Source organism: Sceloporus occidentalis, unplaced genomic scaffold (assembly GCF_023333645.1).
Source record: "Sceloporus occidentalis isolate IW3139 unplaced genomic scaffold, rSceOcc1.0.p SCAF_5, whole genome shotgun sequence".
Taxonomy (NCBI): Eukaryota; Metazoa; Chordata; class Lepidosauria; order Squamata; family Phrynosomatidae; genus Sceloporus; species Sceloporus occidentalis.
In genome coordinates, this window is record NW_028316985.1 from 27664780 (window position 1) to 27684409 (window position 19630).

A 19630-nucleotide genomic window follows, 5' to 3' on the forward strand; every position below is an offset into this window, starting at 1 on the left:
TAATAGACATTCAGACCTACTTAATAGAGAGCTGCTTTGTCACAGGAAGAAACACCAGGAGGGTTTTTTTCTTAACTCAGATTCTTAACTCAGTCTTGGATCACACATCTGTTTGTTTGCATCATTTACTTACTAGCTGTTTAATATGTCAGCTGTCTCAATGAAAATGCATTAGGACTGAAGCACGTGTTTTCTAGCTTCACATGTAAAGTAATTATTTTGCTAGAGCCAAACACCTTCATTCCACCTTCGTCTTGCCCCACCTTTGCTTGCTTCAGCTGCCATTTTCTTCTGTCTCTTTAGCAACACACCATTTAAAGTATCTGAATACTGGCAAATTGTTTGAAATTATATGGTGCTGTCTGTTGCTGGTACATGAAGATCAAGTGGAGCCCACCTAGAATAAGGGCAGTGCTTCTCATATCAGATAACATGGTTTGTAGCCATTAAAATAGAGATGGGCAACTGTGGACTTCCAAATTGTCTTGTCTTAGTAATGAAGGTTTATAGGAGTTGCAGTTAAACAATAGCAGGAGGTTCACAAGTGGCCCACTTGTACCTGGAGGGATTACAAAATGAATACTTCACATCTTTTCACTACAATACATGAAAAATCACTGAAAGTGAGAAGAGGGGGCATCTTTAAATTCTGACAGGTTTTTTCAAAACGTCTTATTTCTCTCTCCCCCACTTTTTGGCTCAGCCTTAAGATGTGTTGCTTGTGGGGGGAAAGATACTATCTTTGATGTAGTATCTGTGGTGGCTCTTCCTTTTGATATTGCAGTTATCATGTGATGAAGAGACTACTTGAACCAGTCTTTATAGTTCAGAAGGCAAGAGTTCCCATGCATATGTATGTTTCTGAGCAAGAGTCTGACATTCCACTTTATCTCAGGAAGGCAATAGGGAATTCTGCATCATATATATAGCTGGCAAGCAGCTCAAGTGTTAGGCATTTACTAGCATGTTCTAGGGATTAGACATAGCTAATCATTTATGCAACATTTCCATAGGGTGCAAGGCATTATTCACTTTCATTGCAGGTGCAATAGCATACTGAGCAATTGGGGGAGGGGGGCGTCTGTGTGCTACCTTACACCCTCTTTCCCCATGCCTTGCAATTAGGTGAAAAAATGTTAGATATGAATAAAAGAGGTGCTGGCTCCTAATATACCAACGCACTGCTTGCATGTATTAGTGAAATTAACCCAGATTGGAAAACTGCATGTTGGTGCTGAACCCACAGTGCAAGTGGATTATTCCTGCTTTTGTTCATTTGACTGGGATTAAGAACAGTTGTCCTTTTATCTAACATTTAGTTTCCTTCTATCCTCCTCAACCCCCTTTTCATTAAAAGGGGTAGGATATACTTAAAGAAAAAGCAATAAGTGGATTAAGCAAGTTACTATCAATCAGGTGCTTTGGATACTTGAATGATGCACAGGAACTGTGTCTCCATAGTGTATACATAGTTCAGATCACTATATAACTGCAGCACATACAGTTAGGTTTATAAATGCATTGTCTGTAATGGCCTTAGGAGCGAGTAGCTGAGTGGATAAATTGGAAAGTAAAATATGTCCATAGCCTATTGGCAACTTTGGAACATTTTCACAATATTTTGACTTGCTGCTTATTAAGAGGTAAGCATGTCTGTGGACTCCCTTCAAAATCATGTACTTTAATCCTAAAATATGGTATCTTTTAAAATTAAGATTCAGGTGTATATTCAACTGATCATGTTGGTTAGCCCCTGTAAGCAATTGGTCATTGTCTGGTCAATAGTCTATAAAAATGATTCACTTGCAGCATAATCCTCTGCTTATTTACTCAGAAGCAAGATCTCCTGTGTTCAGTGGGATCTAACTTGGCAGTAGGTATGTCTAGGATCACAGCCTTATTTTTATTTTATATGCATCGCTGTTTACATGGACACTTTTTAGCAAGTGCTTGAAGTGCCTTGCATCAGGGACCTGGAACAATTTTTATTTTTTAACAAACCTATATTATCCCAGATATCTCAGTAGTAACTATTGTAAATGTGAAAAGGGAACATCTTGGTTTGAAAGAGGCATCCATTAAATTACTGAGAAATAATGTGCACAAGAGGTTAATGAAATGTGAATACACTCTTCTCAAACATGGTGCTTTGAAACTCTAATAATTTTGGTCTGCCAGTTTCTTGCAAAAACCCTAACAGGAATTTCTGGTGCTTAATTGTGACATTGTTTAGAAGTCTTGATGCTGGATTGCTTTTTGCTGTTCAAAAGAAGCAGTGATAAATTATTTGAAATGAATAAAAGAATTGATGTTTAATTATTGTTTCAGTTTAATATTGACCACAGAAAATAAACAATACAAACTTTTTTATTCAAAAGTGTTATAAATGGCTCATCAGTAAGAAACAGTATTATTTACACAGTATGACATAAAATAGTGATCTGTGTTTTATAAAGAATAGTGTCTCAAAACATTGTAGTCTCATTAATAACACTTGAAACTGAAGTTTCTCTGAACTGTGCTTCATCAAGGGTCCATTGAACCCTTCACTCAGTTTCATTTTGAGACATCACTCAAACAGTTTAGCTTTTATTAAAGTATTGGTCTCATACAATAGCTGTATGTACAACAAAGATGGTAAACTACATTAGAAAATATTATATACCTTGTTATGTACTTAAGACTAATCTTTGTGCCTTCAAAATGTAAATGACATCAGCTATTGGGACGAATCAGTTTAAAAGTCCCTGAAGGGTCAGGAACAAACCACTTTTCCCATAAGTCAGTGTGAACACTAGGGTAATCCCAAGGCTTGTATCTTCCATTCCAGTGAAGTAACTTGGCGTCATGAAGAAAATGTTCTGAGTACCTGGTATCAGGACTCCAGCCTATGGCGTTTAAAAAAGAAAGGTCCTTGTATACAGTCCTTACTAGAAAACTATTTCTTCTTTACAGGTAAAATAAATAAGCTTGGGTACCACTCAATTTAATCCCTTCTTCAACTCTGTCTCTGAAATGTGGTATACACAATATGTATATCAGCTCAGAAATAAATCTTACTTAATTCAGTGGGATTCAGTTCTTAGTTAAATGTATAGAAGCTTGCAACCATGAATATTTAACTATGGGTGGATTTCATCTTAAGATTTTATTCAACTAATGTTACAAAGTATGCATTTTGGTCTTTATGAACCAGTGGGTGAAACTGGCTTTAAAAAAAACTACAGTTCTGAGACATTTTTTACAGACAGCTTGAGATCAAAGCCATAATCCAGAGGGAGTCCAATTTAGTTAAATTCAGTAGCAAGTAATGGGGAGGGGACTAGTTGCAATGATCTTGTCCCACTGATTTCAGTGATACTTAAATGGAACATTGGAGTGGGGTTCAACTGTTTGCATTCACAACCCTACACCTAAGGAAAGTACAAGCCCTGCACTTGGAGGCTGTCCAGTTGGTGACTTAAATTGGGGGTGCTTTGTGAGTTCTGCATGACAGAACAGGGCTGGACTGGATGGCCCTTAGGGGTGTCCGTTAGCTCTGATTCTATGATTCTAAATATTAATTCTGCAGTATGCTTTGCCTCAGCATAAGATGACTGAATGCTGAATATCTGGTTAGTTTTGTGGTTTCTGGGATGTATACATTTGTAAAAATGCAACATGATTTATTTATCTTGCTAGTGTTGCATGTTATCCAAAGAAGGTTAATTATATGCTTCTGGCTTACATTCTGCCAAATTACAGGTTGCAGTAATAAAACAAAAATACGCATGACATCATTCTAAGTGGTTACTCAAAAATCTTCCATTTTCAAGTACTCATTCAAGAATCTAAAACTTACCTAGGTGCCGAATGTGCCATAAAGGATTAATTGCTGAATATTTTCCATGGAATACAATGAGCATTGGGGAAGTTGCCACACCTCCTGCAAGGGTGCTGCTATACAGATTTTCTCTGAAAAACATATTTTTAACTCTCAAATATTCTGAAGGTGTTGTAAGTAGCTCTTATAACAACAATGTGAGAAAGCAGTAAATGGCAACAGCGAGCCCAATTCAGTTAGCAAGATTTGGAAGAGCATCTGACAGCTGTCCAAGTATATTTATTTCTTCTCTGAACGATGCTACTGAAGCAAAAAGAGCTTCAGTAGCAGGTAAAACATTGTATTATATAGTACATCCTAGCCCAGTTATTAGGACTCAAACATGGGTCTTATTGTTACTTTAAAAAAAAAATCAGAAATGAGCCAGTCTTCATTTGAAAATATATTTGATCAAATCATTGGTCAGTAAATCATCCATTCTGCATTATATAGTGTCACGTTAGTTGCCCTCAATGATTTGATCAAACACTCCTGTATTGTTCACTAATACACACAGGAAGTATACAGTTTGCAAACATAGCCAAGCAATGTAAAATACAGTAGACCCTCTGTTTTTTCAGGGGATCTGTTCCGGACCCCCCACCCACCCCGTGCAAACAGATTTTTGCATATATTCAAGCCCATTGGCTTGAATATAGGCGTGTGGCTGCATGCGCACCTCAAACATGCTCCCCATTATTTCCCCCTCCATTTGTCCCTTGCATATAAGCGAGGGATGCAGTTTCCAAAATCGCAAGAATGGAAGGAGGACTGTACAACACAATCTACACCATAATCAGTTCAGGGTATTACGAATGAGAACACCAGTCATACATACTCTACGTTTTTCTGCATCCATTTTTCTAATTGCTTTGTGATTCGCTGGTGCTTCCATTCTGTCATATTGGCAACAATAACACCAGGATTAAAAGAACAGGTGCTGGGGCTTACACCAAGATCTCGAATTGTTTGCTTTCGGTAGTCCAAAAATCCCATATAGGTGTTCTAGGGGAAAGAAATAAGTGATTATTCTAGGTTAGTCAAGGTAGTCCTAGAATTTATTTAGCGAATAGTTTCACTCATGATATTTACCCATACCTTATCTCTCGGACACTGGGAGAGAGATGGGATTCTTGACAAGAATACATGGACATGCAAAATGGTCCAAAATCCACAAGGCAGGGATTTCAGAAAGGAAGTGTTCTACATTGTGTTTAGTGTGTGGAATTTAGCTGTTGTGTACCTTCAAATCATTGCTGACACAAGAACCCTAATGCAAACCTACCACAGGATTTCTTTTCACAATATTTGTTCTGAGGGGGTTTGTCTTTTCCTTCAGGAACTTTTCAGGGACTGCCTGAAGGAAGAGGCCCCTCCCTCTTCAACTGTCATCTCGGCCTCAGAGGGAGCCATCAGGCAGACCAGCAACATCAGGGACTGCCTGAAGGAAGAGGCCCCTCCCTCCTCAACTGTCATCTCGGCCTCAGAGGGAGCGATCAGGCAGACCCAGCAACATCAGGGACTGCCTGAAGGAAGAGGCCCCTCCCTCTTCAACTGACATCTCGGCCTCAGAGGGAGCCATCAGGCAGACCAGCAACATCTTGGACTGCCTGAAGGAAGAGGCCCCTCCCTCTTCAACTGTCATCTCGGCCTCAGAGGGAGCCATCAGGCAGACCAGCAACATCTTGGACTGCCTGAAGGAAGAGGCCCCTCCCTCCTCAACTGTCATCTCGGCCTCAGAGGGAGCCATCAGGCAGACCCAGCAACATCAGGGACTGTCTGAAGGACGAGACTTCTCCCTGCTTTAATTGTCACATTGTATTTGTATTGTATTCAATTTTCACTGTACACCGCTATGATCATTGCGGAATAGCGGTCTATAAATAAAACGTATTATTATTATTATTATTATTATTCCTCTGAGATTGAGAGTGTGATTTGCCCAAGGACAACCAGTGGGTTTCCATGGATGAATAGGAATTAGGCTCCCAGTGTCCTAATCCAACACTCAAACCATTATACCATGTTGTCTCTTGTTTGTTCATTACAAGTAATAAAGAGACACCAAAGCTATGTCATCTAAAACTGCCAGCTTACTTAAATCCTGACAAGCTTCTAATAAGGACTTGAAGTTAAAAATCTCTGTTGACTTTGTGGGTATGCATTAGATCTTAGGTCCTTCTGAGAGTGTGCAACATTGCACAAATATCCTGCAGCTGCTTATATAGCAAGAGCAGACAAAGTTCAGCATTTCAGGTGTTGGTGGACTACAGTTTCCATCAGTCTTATCCTGTGGTGGGCTAGAAATGCTGAACACTATGGTTGAACAACATCTGTACAGAAGGGCAGCCAGACTGTTCATAAGGGCTACTCACAGAAACTCCTTTGTTACAACAGCTCCACTGACTACTACAACACTATTTCTGGGCAGTTCAAGGGATAATCATGACCTATAAAATCCTATACAGCTTGGGTCCAGGCTATCTGAAGGACTACATCCTCTTATGCAAGCCTGTGTGAGTTTGAGATCATTGCAAGGAGGTTCTTCTTTCAAAGTTCCCACTCATATCTGGTACAAAGGTGGGAGAAAGTCTACTTAATGGCTATTCTCAGGGTCTGAATCACTTCCCAGAGATATTTGACTGGCACTTTCCATTAACAGGGTAAGATTTTCATTCCAACATCTTTTAAAAAATTATTGTTCTAACATGTTGTAGTGGTTTCAGTGTTGGACTAGGAATCCAAGGTTCAAAATCACCATTCAGCCATGGAACCTTGAAGGAATGATAAAGCTCCAATGAACAAATGATATAACGTTGCCGTAGGTCAGAATCATCTTGAAGATACATAACGAATTTGAATAGTGTGTAGTACTATATTTTGCCATTATAACTGAAATAGTTTAAACTGTTCTTATATCTTTCAATAGTCTAATTGTATCTTAGCCACTTTTTGTATATTTTTACCTATATATGTAGGAAACAAACAGCAGGGCCACATTTTTCCAGCCCTCTTACATAGCAGTCCCAAGGCCTCTGCCAAACCAGTTTCCATTACATCAATGGAGCCCCAGAAAACCAGTTTAGCACCTGTGCTAATACCACCTTCGTTCTCTGAGATTACTATGCTAATGGTGGAAAGAATTATGAACAGCCCAAGAATGAGCTGGGAAAATGCAACAGGAACTTTTGATTTTGGTAAGGATTTCTTACCTGCATTCCTACACTTCTAACCATTTCATGAGTTGAAGGCAAATCACAGTCATCTGAAAAAGCTGCAGCATGGCCACGGGCTAACTTTGTGTCATACAGATCTTGGATGTCACCTAAAAACAAAGAAATGTTTTCCCCCCAAAGGCCTCATTGGTCTGTGTACTGTATATACTCATGTATAAAGTCTAGAAATTTTAGTCAAAAACTTGACTTCAAAAATCTGTGACGACATATCCCTGGGTCAATATAAGTACTATACTTTAATACTTATTTTAACAAGGAACCATCTCCTGTAGAAAGGCAAGAACATACTGTAATCTGTCCTGCACTGACTACCCCTCTATTATCTCATTCATACAGCCTTTAGTATGAACACAAACAGTTAATGTCTGCTGGAATTTTGTATGTTCTTTGACATTGTTTTCCTTTGCATCATCCTTTACATCCTTTGCCCTTAAATTTTACCCTCAACTTATTCATGGGCCATATCAAAATTCCTGATTTTGGCCCCAAAATCTGTCCTTGACTTATACATGATTTATAGTTGAGTATATACGGTACTCTAACTGTTTCTACAAGCCAATCTTCTGATGCAACCTGACAGTCTTCAGAACTTCCAGTGTAAGGCTACTACCTCTGTTTTCAAATTCTGGCACTCAGCAAATCAAACTATTATCAAATAAATCTGTATTTGGTGAAGATGAATAACATGAAAATTTCAGATTGTTTTTTTTTTTTATCTTCAGCCCTCACAGTATTATTTTCTGGAGAGATTACCTTGCACAATTACATCATCGTCAAGATATATCACTTTTTCATGTTCATGGATAAGCAGAGGTAGGTAAAATCGAACAAAGTTTAGCTGTTGAATTAAAATAAAGATGTGTAAACAAAGAATAATGTATTGTAATAACATATAGTTTAAAGTATTTAACATTCAATCCAATAAAATATCCAGTTCATATGTGTGTGGGGGGGGGGGGGGGGAATCAAGCAGCACAGGGAGACCTGAAGCCTACTAGTAGTTTCAGCTACCTTAGACCTATATTTTTCCTCTTCTTTAACATCCTTGGTTTATCCAGGTTTATTAAGATAATAAATGTGTGCAGATTACATTTTTTTAATCAAGAAAGACATAATGGTAATAAAAGGTCTCTTATGCTAATTGAGTTCTCTTGTCCTATGGTTCCATTTCAAAACAGCTTTTTCATTCACTACTCCATAGAGCCAGTATACTTACAGGCTGAAGTAACTCAGGACGAGCTGCATCTGGCCTCATCTTCCCTTTTAACACCATGGGATTGAATTCTACAATTTTAAACTTTATATCCTTTAGTATAGAATTTTCAATCCACTTCCTGAAACAAAGAAAAAAGCATATTTGAGAAGCCCATATTTAAACGAGTGTACTGCTATATTACTTTCAGCTCATTCCTTCTCCCATTCCTGGCCCTCCTGTCTATGATCTTCCTCTGCACAATACAGTCAAGAAAGCCCAAAAAGAAGATACTACAGTATGTATAATTGTTAAGTCTTCCCAAATACTATGCTTCAAATTGAAATTCATCTAATACATCTGAGTACTTCTGCTTCCTAGTATAACATTCACATGAAATTCAAACTTTCTCAATAGTGATAGTGGAGCTTGCTTGGTGCCCCTCAGCAAATGAATCACAAGTGTACAATTGTGCACTAAATAACTTAAATAACCTTGCCTCATTATTTTACCTGATATGTGGAATTCCATTCTTTAGCCCAACTACATAGAACACAACATTAGAATCGGTGTTGCTGTAAATGCTGTTGATTGCTGCTATTGCTGCACCCATTCTGCCTGCAGCAGCACATATCACCACAGGGATTTCATCTTCCATTTCCTCAGGGCCCTCCAAATCAACTGAGAAAGGGAAGAGGAGAAACAAACAGGGGGAAATATGTTATTACACATATCGTATGTTCTGTCTTATTTAGCATTTTACAGAAACTCCCCAAAAAGGACAGTACAGTAGTTCTAAAAGTCAGTGCTGCTCCTGCCTCTTAACAGCTTGGTAGATATCACTATTTTCAGTATATGCGCTGTTGTTCCTGACTTCTATAGTTCCTGATGAAGCCACTAGGAATGGAAAATGAATTTGTTTGCTTCAGATTTCCATATGAAAAGATAGGCTCTGCACCTTGCAAGACTGGGAACAGGCCAAGGAGCATTTTACCTGGAAATGTATATATCTTCACATGGGTACATTTCCAAGGGTTGTAGTACAATTCAGTGAAGCAAAAAATACAAATAAAACCATGTACATGACAGAAGCTGAATAGATTTGGAAAATACACACAAACACTCTTTAGTCAGTGAGGAAAATCTGTACAAAAGTGTGCACATTATGGAAAATGTGTACCAGAATACAAATTTCCATGCAGTGAGAGGGGAAACAGTATCATATTGGGACAAGATTGAAATACCTGTAGGATTCTGAAGAATTCAGAAATGTTCAGGGGTCAGCAAAAGCAACAGTCTTATGGAACCTTAAAGACTAATAATTTAATTTTGCATAAACTATCATGGACTCCAGCCCATGCACACAACTGACAGACTTTCACATTCCTTGATACTGCCCTTGTGATCATGCTGGTTTACATGCAGAAGGAGTACATGTACAGTAATGTGAGCTTGAGCATAAGAATACACAGCAGAAACACCTGAAGAGCTGGAAAGGTTGCAGAAGGAAAACAAAAGAAGCTCTGGCCTGAGATTCCTATTTACAGCATCTTCTATCACAAACATAAAACATTCAGTCTTTGTTTTAGTTTTAAAAATAAAAAGAGTTTGTAGCAGTGAATGCCTACCTGACTCATTCTTCAGAATAACAGGTGGCATCTTGTGAACTTTGTTATACAGAATGACACAGACAGTCAAAATCAGAAGAAACAGTAGGATTTGATTAACTAAAATAGAAAGGAAAACAGATGAGTAACTAATGTTACATAAATTTAATAGCACAATCTGGAGCACATTTAACAGGGCCAGTTCCTGACATTAAACAAAGGGAGAATATCACCTAAGGCAGCTGATCTGGGTATCATAAAAAGGCAGAAAATTATTACTGAATTTATTATAACTGTATTTTTACTCCTTGTGAGAAGAGGATAATTTATAGATATTAATTCTAGCATAAATGATAAGGTGACTGCCTGTCAGGAATCACCATGCATATTCCCATCTCTGTTTTTTACCAGCATATACAATGGGCCCTTGGTAACATCTGGGATTTGGTTTTTGGATCCACTGTGGATACCAAAATCGGTAGATGCTCAAGTTCCATTCAGTACAGTGGCATAATAAAATGATCTACCTCAAAGAAAATGATAAAAATCAAGGTTTGCTGTTTTGGAATTAATACTTGAAAAAATATTTTCCAACTATAGATGGTTGAATGCATGGATAAGAAGGAACTATTGTATTAGCAGGGAGGGGCTAATTTAGCAAGCAGAGATTTATTCAGAGAAGATTATGCTGAACCTTTCTCCCAGCCAGTTGCTCCCCCATTCCAATTCACCCACATTCACATTTCAACACCCACATAAACACCTACAGAGTTCCAAATGCATGTTTGCCATTGTGGTGAAGGAGAACTTCTTCACAATCCTGCTGGCATCAGTATTTATTAATCTGCTTTAGAATTAAACTATTTTCTAATATTCCTAGGGACAAAATTACTCATGTACTATTGTAATTTGTTTTCAAGTTCCTTAATTACCTTTTTAACCATTTTAGTAATCTGCATGCAAAAAGGAAGTGTTGGGCAACAAGGCTCCAGAGAATGAGGAAGACTCTCTCCTTTGATCATCTCAGGAAACAGCCACCAAGACACCTGCTCTTCCATAGATGGAGAAAAAGCCTCACACAGCCATGTTTCCTCCAAGCAGACTTCCTTGCCAACATCCGCAGATATTGATGATTCCTCCCTGGAAGCCCCCTCAGCATTAGACATGCAGGCATTCTATGGCACCAACTCCATTGCAAAGTCAACAAGAAATACACTAATAATCATGCAGGTCTCTTAGATACAACACATTTATCTTTAAAGAAGAGATCACCACCTCCAAGGAGGAAAGGTCCTAACTTTGTCTAGTTTTCAGATCAGGGGTATCTGCTCTTTGGTTTGTCCCTTAAAGGTATGCCCTAGTCTCATTTCTAGCTCACCAAGGCATCCTCTTCACTAATGCCTATCTACAAGTTCTGCTACCACTATGGACAGAAGTGCACATATTCCACAAACTCCCCCTTTCCAGCCATCACTGGGCACTAGCTTCTCCACAGGCTTCAATTCAAAACATACAAATGGAACAATAGTCATGCTAGTGCTGCATTTTGGCTCCCAAACTTTGGTCCTCCAAGTGTATGGGACTTCAACTCCCAGAAGTCCTAGTCAGTTTTGCTAATAATCAGGAATTCTGGAAGCTGAAGTCTGAAACATTCTTTTCACAGCTGCCTTTAGAAAACCTGGCAGCAAGACATGAGGGCAACTGCACCCTTCCATCTTCAGCAATTAACACTACATTTGACACTGGCAGTCATACAAGGGGCCTAATTGGTTGGGACACAAACTTTGAAGATGTCTTACGTTTCCGTAACAGAGCCATGGGATCCTTTCATTTGGTTGCAAGCTGCAGCTGAAAGGTAAAATTGCAGAAAGAGATTGCAGATTGACACACATGAAAAAATATACACATATGTATCCTCTGTGTTTCATCTGAGATATGTACCCTCTATCTCAGGGACCGCCTCCTCCTGTACAATCCTCCCCGCGCTCTCCGGTCCTCTGGGAAGAACTTACTGCAGCCTCTAAAATCTAGGCTTGCGGCGACTTCCCAGAGGGTGTTCTCTGCTGTCGCCCCCAAACTCTGGAACAACCTGCCGAATGAGATCCATCAGATAACATCATTAGACAGCTTTAAAAAAGCGGTCAAGATGGATCTCTTCCGGCAGGCCTTTCCAGATCAACCATCCCGGCCCAGGTTCCCTGATTCCCTCATTCCTCCCGTGGCCCCATCTTAGTGATGGTTGAGGATCAACAGAGCGATATCAGGGTTTTTAGTTTTTAATTGTTGTTTTTATGTTTTGATATTGTGTTTTTAATATGTTATCCTGTTTAATACTGTCTTAAGGGGGGAGGGATAAAGTGTTTTTAATTGTTATATTTTATATTTTACTGTTGTCAACCGCCCGGATTGGTTTGCCATAGGGCGGTATACAAATAAATATTATTATTATTATAAAGAGCCAGACTTTTGTTTGACCATTTGATTTTGCTTTGGGTTTAAATGGGAAGCATCTCAAATCTATCCAACAGGTATTAGACATAGAAAAACATCCACCATCCCATAAAAAAAACCCCACAATCAATTAAGCCACCTCTCTGCCCTGCCTCTGCAAATAATATAATAAGTTGCTCCAGTTCTTACATAGGCAAAAATAAAATATGAGGTGAGCTTCTCTGAGGAAATACAGGGCAGACATAAATGCTTGCTTATTTTTTCCTCTCCAATTATACAGTGGTACTATAGGCACATGCTTGTCCTGTACAGTATTATTGGACATGTTTCAATTTGTGTAGCCTGACGATGTGGACAAGATCCTTGAGAAGTGAAGGTAGGCTTGCCATATCCCGCCTGGGGGCGGGACTTTCCCGGTTTGGGGCGGGTCCACACAGTCCCGCCCCGGTTTGGCCCCGCCCCCGGGACACCCCCCTCCCAGCGAGGGCATGGAGGCTGGGGCTTGGGAGAAGCTCTCCCAGGCCCCTCTGGAGGCCTTGGAAGCGGCTCCGCGATCGCGGAGCAGTCCTCCAAGGCCTCTGGGGCTTGGGAGAAGCTCTCCCAGGCCCCTCTGGAGGCCCTGGAAGAGGCTCCGCGATCGCGGAGCAGTCCTCCAAGGCCTCTCCAGAGGGGCCTGGGAGAGCTTCTCCCAAGCCCCAGAGGCCGAGGAGGAGGCCGCTTGCCACCGCGGCAATGGCCGTGATGACAGGCGGCCCCCACGCTCCTTCCCGGCCTGGGAGCAGCCTGAGGCTTCCTCCCAAGCAGGGAAGGAGAAGGAGGACAAGGTTAAAAAATGTGGGACCTTTTTTTTTTTTTTTAATATTCCTGGCCAGGAAATTAAAAAAAAAAAAAAAGTCCTACATTTTTGAACCTTGTCCTACATTTGTCCCGGTTTGGAGGTCCTCAGCTATGGCAACCCTAAGTGAAGGGCACCACATGTATACTGGATCCTTGCCCCTCCTGGCTCCTGAAAGCAGGACTGGCCAAGTAGGCAAGGGGAGTGGTGAATGCCTCACTGCAACAAGGGAGGTTTCCATCCTGCCTAAAGGAGGCTGCTACTGTATTTAAACACACAACACACAGGCACACAAGTCAAAATAAGAAAATATTCCAGTGATGCCAAGGTAGTTTTCCCTCCTGTTTAACTCTCATATGTAAGGTGATTTAAAAAAAAAAGCAGAAGGAAGGAAGATTTAATCCTCCTCTACCCACCCATGATAATCCTAAATTTGGGCCATGCATATCTAGCTTAGAGTAAAAAATGAAAATAAAAAATCTTTTAACCGTATGCTACATATACAATTTGACCCTGAGATACCATCATAGGGTTTCTTAGGACAGAGGTGAGAAACTTCAGATCCTACCCTTCAACTCCCTTCAGCCCCAGGCATATATTCAAGAAATCACATAACTGAACATATGCCAAATGCTGCAGAGATCTATCTGGTTTTGATGTGTGGAATTAGTTTTAGTTATAATTAAAACAAGTAGAAAAAATCATATAATTGCTCTGTGTTTTTGGAAATTAGGAATATGTATGTGGACTATTTTGCTTTCTCCTGATTACTTACATATGTTATACAAACATAGTAACTGATCCATTTGAAATAGAGATGTACATCACACTGTTGGCTATGGATACCAGATTCCCCCTCTCCCCCCCTCAATATTTTAGGCTGCATCTGCATTGAAAAATAATCTGGTTTGACACCACTTTAACTGTCATGGGTCAGGGCTATGGAATTCTGGGAATTGCAGTTTTTGAGACATTTTTTTCTCCTCTGCAGACAGCTGTGGTGCCACAACTACAGTTCCCAAAATTTCATAGCATTGAGCCATGGCAGTTAAAATGGTGTCTAATTGGATTATTTCTGCAGTGTAGATGCAGCTTTACTGTTCTCTAATTGCAAATGCTCTTGTAAATTGGAAGATTCTCTGGAGATCAACCTGGAAAGCCCTCAGGGCAACTCCTACATTCATTTCTGAACAACACTTCAAGGGTCCTTTCATATAACATAATTATAGTGCTTGAAATCCAGTTTGGATTTGGATGTGGAATCCTGGGATTTGCAGCTGAGGGAGGGGTATGTAGAATTCTCAGCCAGAGAGGGCTAGTGCTTCACTAAACTACAAATCCCAGGATTCCTCAGACTATTGCCACGACAGTTAAAGTGGAATCATAGTGGTGTAACTATCTATTGTGAAAGGACCTTAGTCTTTTTGCTCCTGTCTCACCAAAAATTATCACAACAATTCCCTTGGACAACCTGATTAACATTTTCTCAAGATTATCAGACTATGATCAAAAGTCTGCTGTTAGCCCTTAGAGTGAAGTAGAGCCATTGAATCAGCTGGGTTTACCTATGTGTTTACTCACCATTTAACAATAGACTCTCAAATGGGAGTAACCAGCAGAAGCCAATGTTATATATTACTAAATAGGCCTATAACAATTAAATCCATGGTGGATCTCTAGTTGGTACCTTGTAAGGAGAAAGGAGGTTCTGGAAGATCTCTGGAATTATCTCCCTCTCCGTCTCTTCACTTGTGTTGCTTTTAACTGTATTTCATAATCTATCAAGGATAAAATAGAGCCACCATTAAATGCAATAGACCATAAGAAGAAAGCAACATTATTCTGCTGAAAATAGCCTGGTATCATGAAAACAGAAGAGCACCTTACTGACATTATGGTATTTCATAATTCTCATTTAAATTTTTTTTACTCTACATTTAACTGTTTTGTGTGTGTTTCTCAGATAACGTCTTGTACTGATCCATCATTGTTGTAAAGACATATAGTCCTAAGCATTTAAGACACATACTAAAGCAGAGTGTGCAGAGATATTACCTTTACACATATTGTTCTCAGAATGGCATGGATAACCCAATTTCACCACATCTGTTTCATCTATCTTAAGCTTCTTTTCTGACACAAAGGACATACACATTTTCAACAGAGAAAACTCAGTGCAATACTTGGAATTCACTAGTGCCCCAGATGGGGGGAAATGAGCTAATATTCACCATCTGTAATACATTAACCCTATAAGTATCTTGTGCTTTCAGGATAGACATTAATATTGGAGTAACTTGCATCCCATTTTGAACTTTGAACTAAACTTTGAGAAATATGCATTAAAACAACACTGAATTGTTGTTGTTGTTTTTGTTCAATATGTGGAAAAAAATTTAAAAAGCAAAAGCCAAAGTTTTAATATTTGGAAAATTAGATCATGTCCATACACTGCTAGGCAAATATTTACTGAAGCAAACACAGATTTGTTAATGAACACTGACAGTCTACAGATAATCACGAGATCATATAATAAAATGAGAGAGTGCAGAAGGGAAAGCAAGAAAAGGAATTTGTGAAGGCAATTGTTTCTACAGAATTAAATATTTTACCTTTCAAGGGCAGCAGAACAACTGAGAGTTCTTTCTCCAGAAAATGACTGCGAAGCAGCTGCTTTTGGGAACTGGATGGTCTAGTGTTGTAAACATTCGTGCCAGAACTGCCTCTCTCTTGAGATCCCCACTAAAAGGCAAGAGACCTGAAACTTTTTTTTTCTTTTTGTAATTCTTCTAAAAGTGCTCAGTCGAATAAATATCTTTTAAAATTCTTTTGCGGTTTACTTGAAGCTGGTTTTCTCTGCCACTACGGAGCTGCACAGAATTTAGATGCTGCCCTTATGGAGGGAGAGAGTCATATAAACTACTTCCAGATGTGCTGGATGATGCAGCTTCAAAACTGCCTAACTTTTCTCCTCCCACTATGGTTGATCCCTCTCAGAAAGAAAATTCCAGAGGCGGAGGGAGAAGATCTTTGCACAACGCTTCTGAGCTCAGATTACTTTTGTGCTCAGTATTTATTTCTACTTATCTCAAATGGGTAGCTTCTATAAATTTACATGTATGAATAAAGGACAATTACAGGACAGTGGAGTTTGTTTATGAAAAAATAAGAAGTATATGGTGCTCAGGGAGAAAGAAAGGTACAGATGCCAGCAGTGCCTTTCTAGAAGTTATCTCCTGATTTATGGTATACAGACTTGTATACAGCTGCACAAAAGTGTTCATACACACACACACACACAGAATATGCATGGTAGACAGCACTGGAGGCAGGCAGAACATGTAAATGTCCACAATATTCACCACTGGTTAACACTGCTCCTCTCTTTAATTGGGTTACTCTTCTTTTGGTGGGAAAACCTTAATTTAACTAAAAGGAATATCGTTTTTCTCTGAAGATGCCAGCCAGCCACAGATGCTGGTGAAACGTCAGGAATAAACTTTTCTAGAACATGGTCACATAGCCTGAAAAACCCACAAAAAACTATGGATGCCAGCCATGAAAGTCTTCGACTACACATTAAAATGAGTATACTTGCTGTTCTGTCTGGCATTGTAGGTGCTGGATCAGTGAGCTTTAAATATAGTAATATCTGTCCCAATAAAAAGCTCTTGGAGAGCCAGTATGGTGTATTAGTTTGAGCGTTGACTACAACTCTGGAGACCAAGGTTTAATTCCCACCTCAACCATGGAAACCCACCAGGAAACCCACTCCCTCAGAGTGTGGTGGAGTCTCCGTCTTTTGAAGTTTTTAAACAGAGGCTGGATGGCCATCTGTCGGGGATGCTTTGATTCTGTGTTCCTGCATGGCAGTGAGTTGGATTGGATGGCCCTTGGGGTCTCTTACAATTCTATGATTGTATGAGTGAGTCACACGCTCTCAGTCACAGAAAAATCCATGACAGGTTCACCTTAGAATCAATATAAGTGGACTTGGAAACAAAGATGCACAACAACAAAATAGCTCTTTAGGCAGTAATTCTCAGATTGGATAGCTGCTTCTGAAATACAAGCTCCATTCAAAGATGTGGTCAGCTGTTACTTTTAAAAGTACTTAGTGTTAATTAGAATTCTAAGGCTTTCAACAGTTTTTCACTATTATAATTGCTATTTTTAAAACAGTAACTCTGTAATTCTCATATTCAAAAGCAGAGTTTGGGAAAGTAACTTTGTATACTACAACTCTCAGGGCTCCCTAGCCAGTATGAGTCAGCAGTCATGCTGACTGGAACGTCCTGGTAGCTGTAGTCCAAAGAGTAACTTTTCCAAACTCTGTTCAAAAGTAACTAAACAGATATATTTAATTACTTTTAAAAAGTCAGAACTTATGCAAGCTGCTGGGCTGTGGTACAAAATGAACTGTTATAAGTTGGATGTTATATTTGTTGTTGATTTTGCAAAACATAAACCCCCAAAGCCTGCATATTGAATGAAAATAATGGAAATAAGAGTGACTGGTGTCTTCACAGAGTTAAGATCAGTTGTTCTAAAGCAGAAACATTGTCTGCCAGCATAGGTATAAATATAAGATGAAGAAAGGAAGATTCAGTCCATCATAAAGGCGTATGTAACTGTAACAATGCTGAGCTATGTATATCATATAGTCACTTGATGGCAGGTAGCCAGAATAACAGTGACCAATTCAAGATATGTACCTGCATGGTAGCCTGTCAAAAGGCCAGTTACAACTCTTTTATGATGACAGCAAATCAACTCTGAAGTCTCCCTAGAAGCCAAAGTGTCTAAACTGACCCTGTTGTACTTTGGCCATATCATGAGAAGAAACAACTCCCTAGAAAAGACAAACATGCTTGGTAAGGTAGAAGACAGCAGGAAAAGAAGACTACATTTCAGATGGATAGACTCAATCAAGGAAGCCATAGCCTTGAGTCTGCAAGAACTGAGCAGGGCCATTGATAACAGGGTGACCTGAAAACGGTTTGAGTGTTGAACTGCGACTCTGGAGATTTGGGTTTGATTCGTTAAGGAGTATTGTATATGGCAAACCTATAACAACAACAAGTGGCGTAGTGGTTTGAGCATTAGACTATGGCTCAGGAGAGCAGAGTTCGATTCCCTGCTCAGGTGAGAAATCCACGGGGTGAACTTGGGCGAGTTACACTCTCTCAGCCTCAGAGTGATAGTTTGTCTTGGGCTCTCCATAAGTCAAAAATGGCTTGGAGGCACACAACAATGGACTGAGTGTTGTACTGTGACGCTGAAGACCAGGGCTCCATTCCCAGCTCAGCCATGGAATCATAGTCATAGAGTTGGAAGAGACCACAAGGGCCATGCAGGAACTCCCAATCAAAGCATCCCCGACAGATGGCCATCCAGCCTCTGTGTAGAGACCTCCAGTGAAGCTGAGAGTGTGACTTGCCCAAAGTCACCCAGTGTATTTCCTTGGCTGAGTGAGGTGTTCAAATCCTGGTCTCTATAGAGAAGGCAATGGCACCCCCCCCCCCCCCACTGAACCAATCTTGGAGGCACACACAATGCTTTGAACAATGGGCTCTGGAAATCAGGGCTTGACTCCCATCATGGAAACCTGAGGCTGAGAGAGTGTGGCTTGACCATGGTCACCCAGGTGGGTTTCCTTGGCTGAGGGGGGGGGGGTTTCAAACCCTGGTCTCTCTCTCTCTCTCTCTAGTCCCTAATCAGTCAGGGAAACCCACTGCCTCAGACAGAGGGATAAGGCAATGGCAAAAAGCCCTTCTTGCCAAGAAAAGGCTCGCCTTTAGGGGGTGGCCATAAGTCAGAACCTGGGGAATTAACTCAGTTTGACACTGTTTCCTGCCTCAAGGCTATGGAATTCTGGGAGTTGGACTTCGTTGTGGGCCCACAGCAAACTCCAGCTCCCAGAATTCCATAGCCTTGAGGCAGGAAAGAGTGCCTTAGTGAGTTAATTCCCGAGCGCGGATCCATGACAGCCAGGGCCCCTCTCGTCTTTTCCCTCAGCGAGGCCTATAATAATAAAGGGGGCCGCCGCCTTTGGCCTCCCTCCCGCCGCGGTGCATTCTGGGAGCGGCGGACAAGATGGCGGCGGCGGCGGCGGCGGCTGCCCTGAAGTGGAGGCGGGTCTCGTCTTTCACGGGCCCGGTGCCCAGAGCCCGCCACGGACACCGCGCCGTGGCCATCCGGGAGCTGGTCATCATCTTCGGGGGCGGCAACGAGGGCATCGCCGACGAGCTCCACGTCTACAACACCGGTAAGGATAGGAAGGCCCTAAGGAGGGGCGGCTCTTCTTGGCCAGGCCTCACCTGAGGGAGGGATGGCGCTGGGCAGCAGCAGCAGCAGCAGCATCAGCGCGGGTCAAAGGGAGGGATGCTGAGAAGAGGGGGACCCAAAAGGTGAAGGGCCTGGAGACCATGCCTTTGAGGAGAGGCT

At 40.7% G+C, this 19630-nt stretch overlaps 2 protein-coding genes across 11 annotated transcripts in view; one reads left to right on the forward strand and one right to left on the reverse strand.

Moving 5' to 3' along the window:
• Positions 1–446: 446 nt before the first annotated feature.
• On the reverse strand, positions 447–16478 carry GLT8D2 (glycosyltransferase 8 domain containing 2). Of its 7 annotated transcripts, XM_089527991.1 has the most exons (13): positions 15796–16478; positions 14871–14961; positions 11697–11745; positions 10830–11037; positions 9919–10017; positions 8803–8971; positions 8315–8432; positions 7852–7936; positions 7075–7187; positions 4701–4867; positions 3842–3954; positions 2666–2888; positions 480–559 (listed from the first exon to the last, which is right to left on the reverse strand). In XM_089527991.1, exons 5-12 carry the CDS (start codon positions 9947–9949, stop codon positions 2716–2718), a joined length of 969 nt encoding a protein of 322 aa, XP_089384117.1. In that variant the 5' UTR covers positions 9950–10017; positions 10830–11037; positions 11697–11745; positions 14871–14961; positions 15796–16478; the 3' UTR covers positions 480–559; positions 2666–2715. The 7 variants fall into 7 exon arrangements, with proteins under 7 accessions (XP_089384116.1, XP_089384117.1, XP_089384115.1 ...); XM_089527989.1 differs by lacking the exon at positions 10830–11037 and having other exon boundaries at positions 9919–9957; XM_089527988.1 differs by lacking the exon at positions 10830–11037.
• A 2687-nt stretch (positions 16479–19165) lies between these two features.
• HCFC2 (host cell factor C2) overlaps positions 19166–19630 on the forward strand; it is a 33479-nt gene continuing 33014 nt past the window's right edge. For all 4 annotated transcript variants that reach the window (XM_089527995.1, XM_089527996.1, XM_089527997.1 and 1 more), the window contains exon 1: positions 19166–19451. In XM_089527995.1, the coding sequence (XP_089384121.1) occupies positions 19280–19451 (172 nt within the window). In that variant the 5' untranslated portion in view covers positions 19166–19279. The remainder of the gene's footprint in view (positions 19452–19630) is intronic.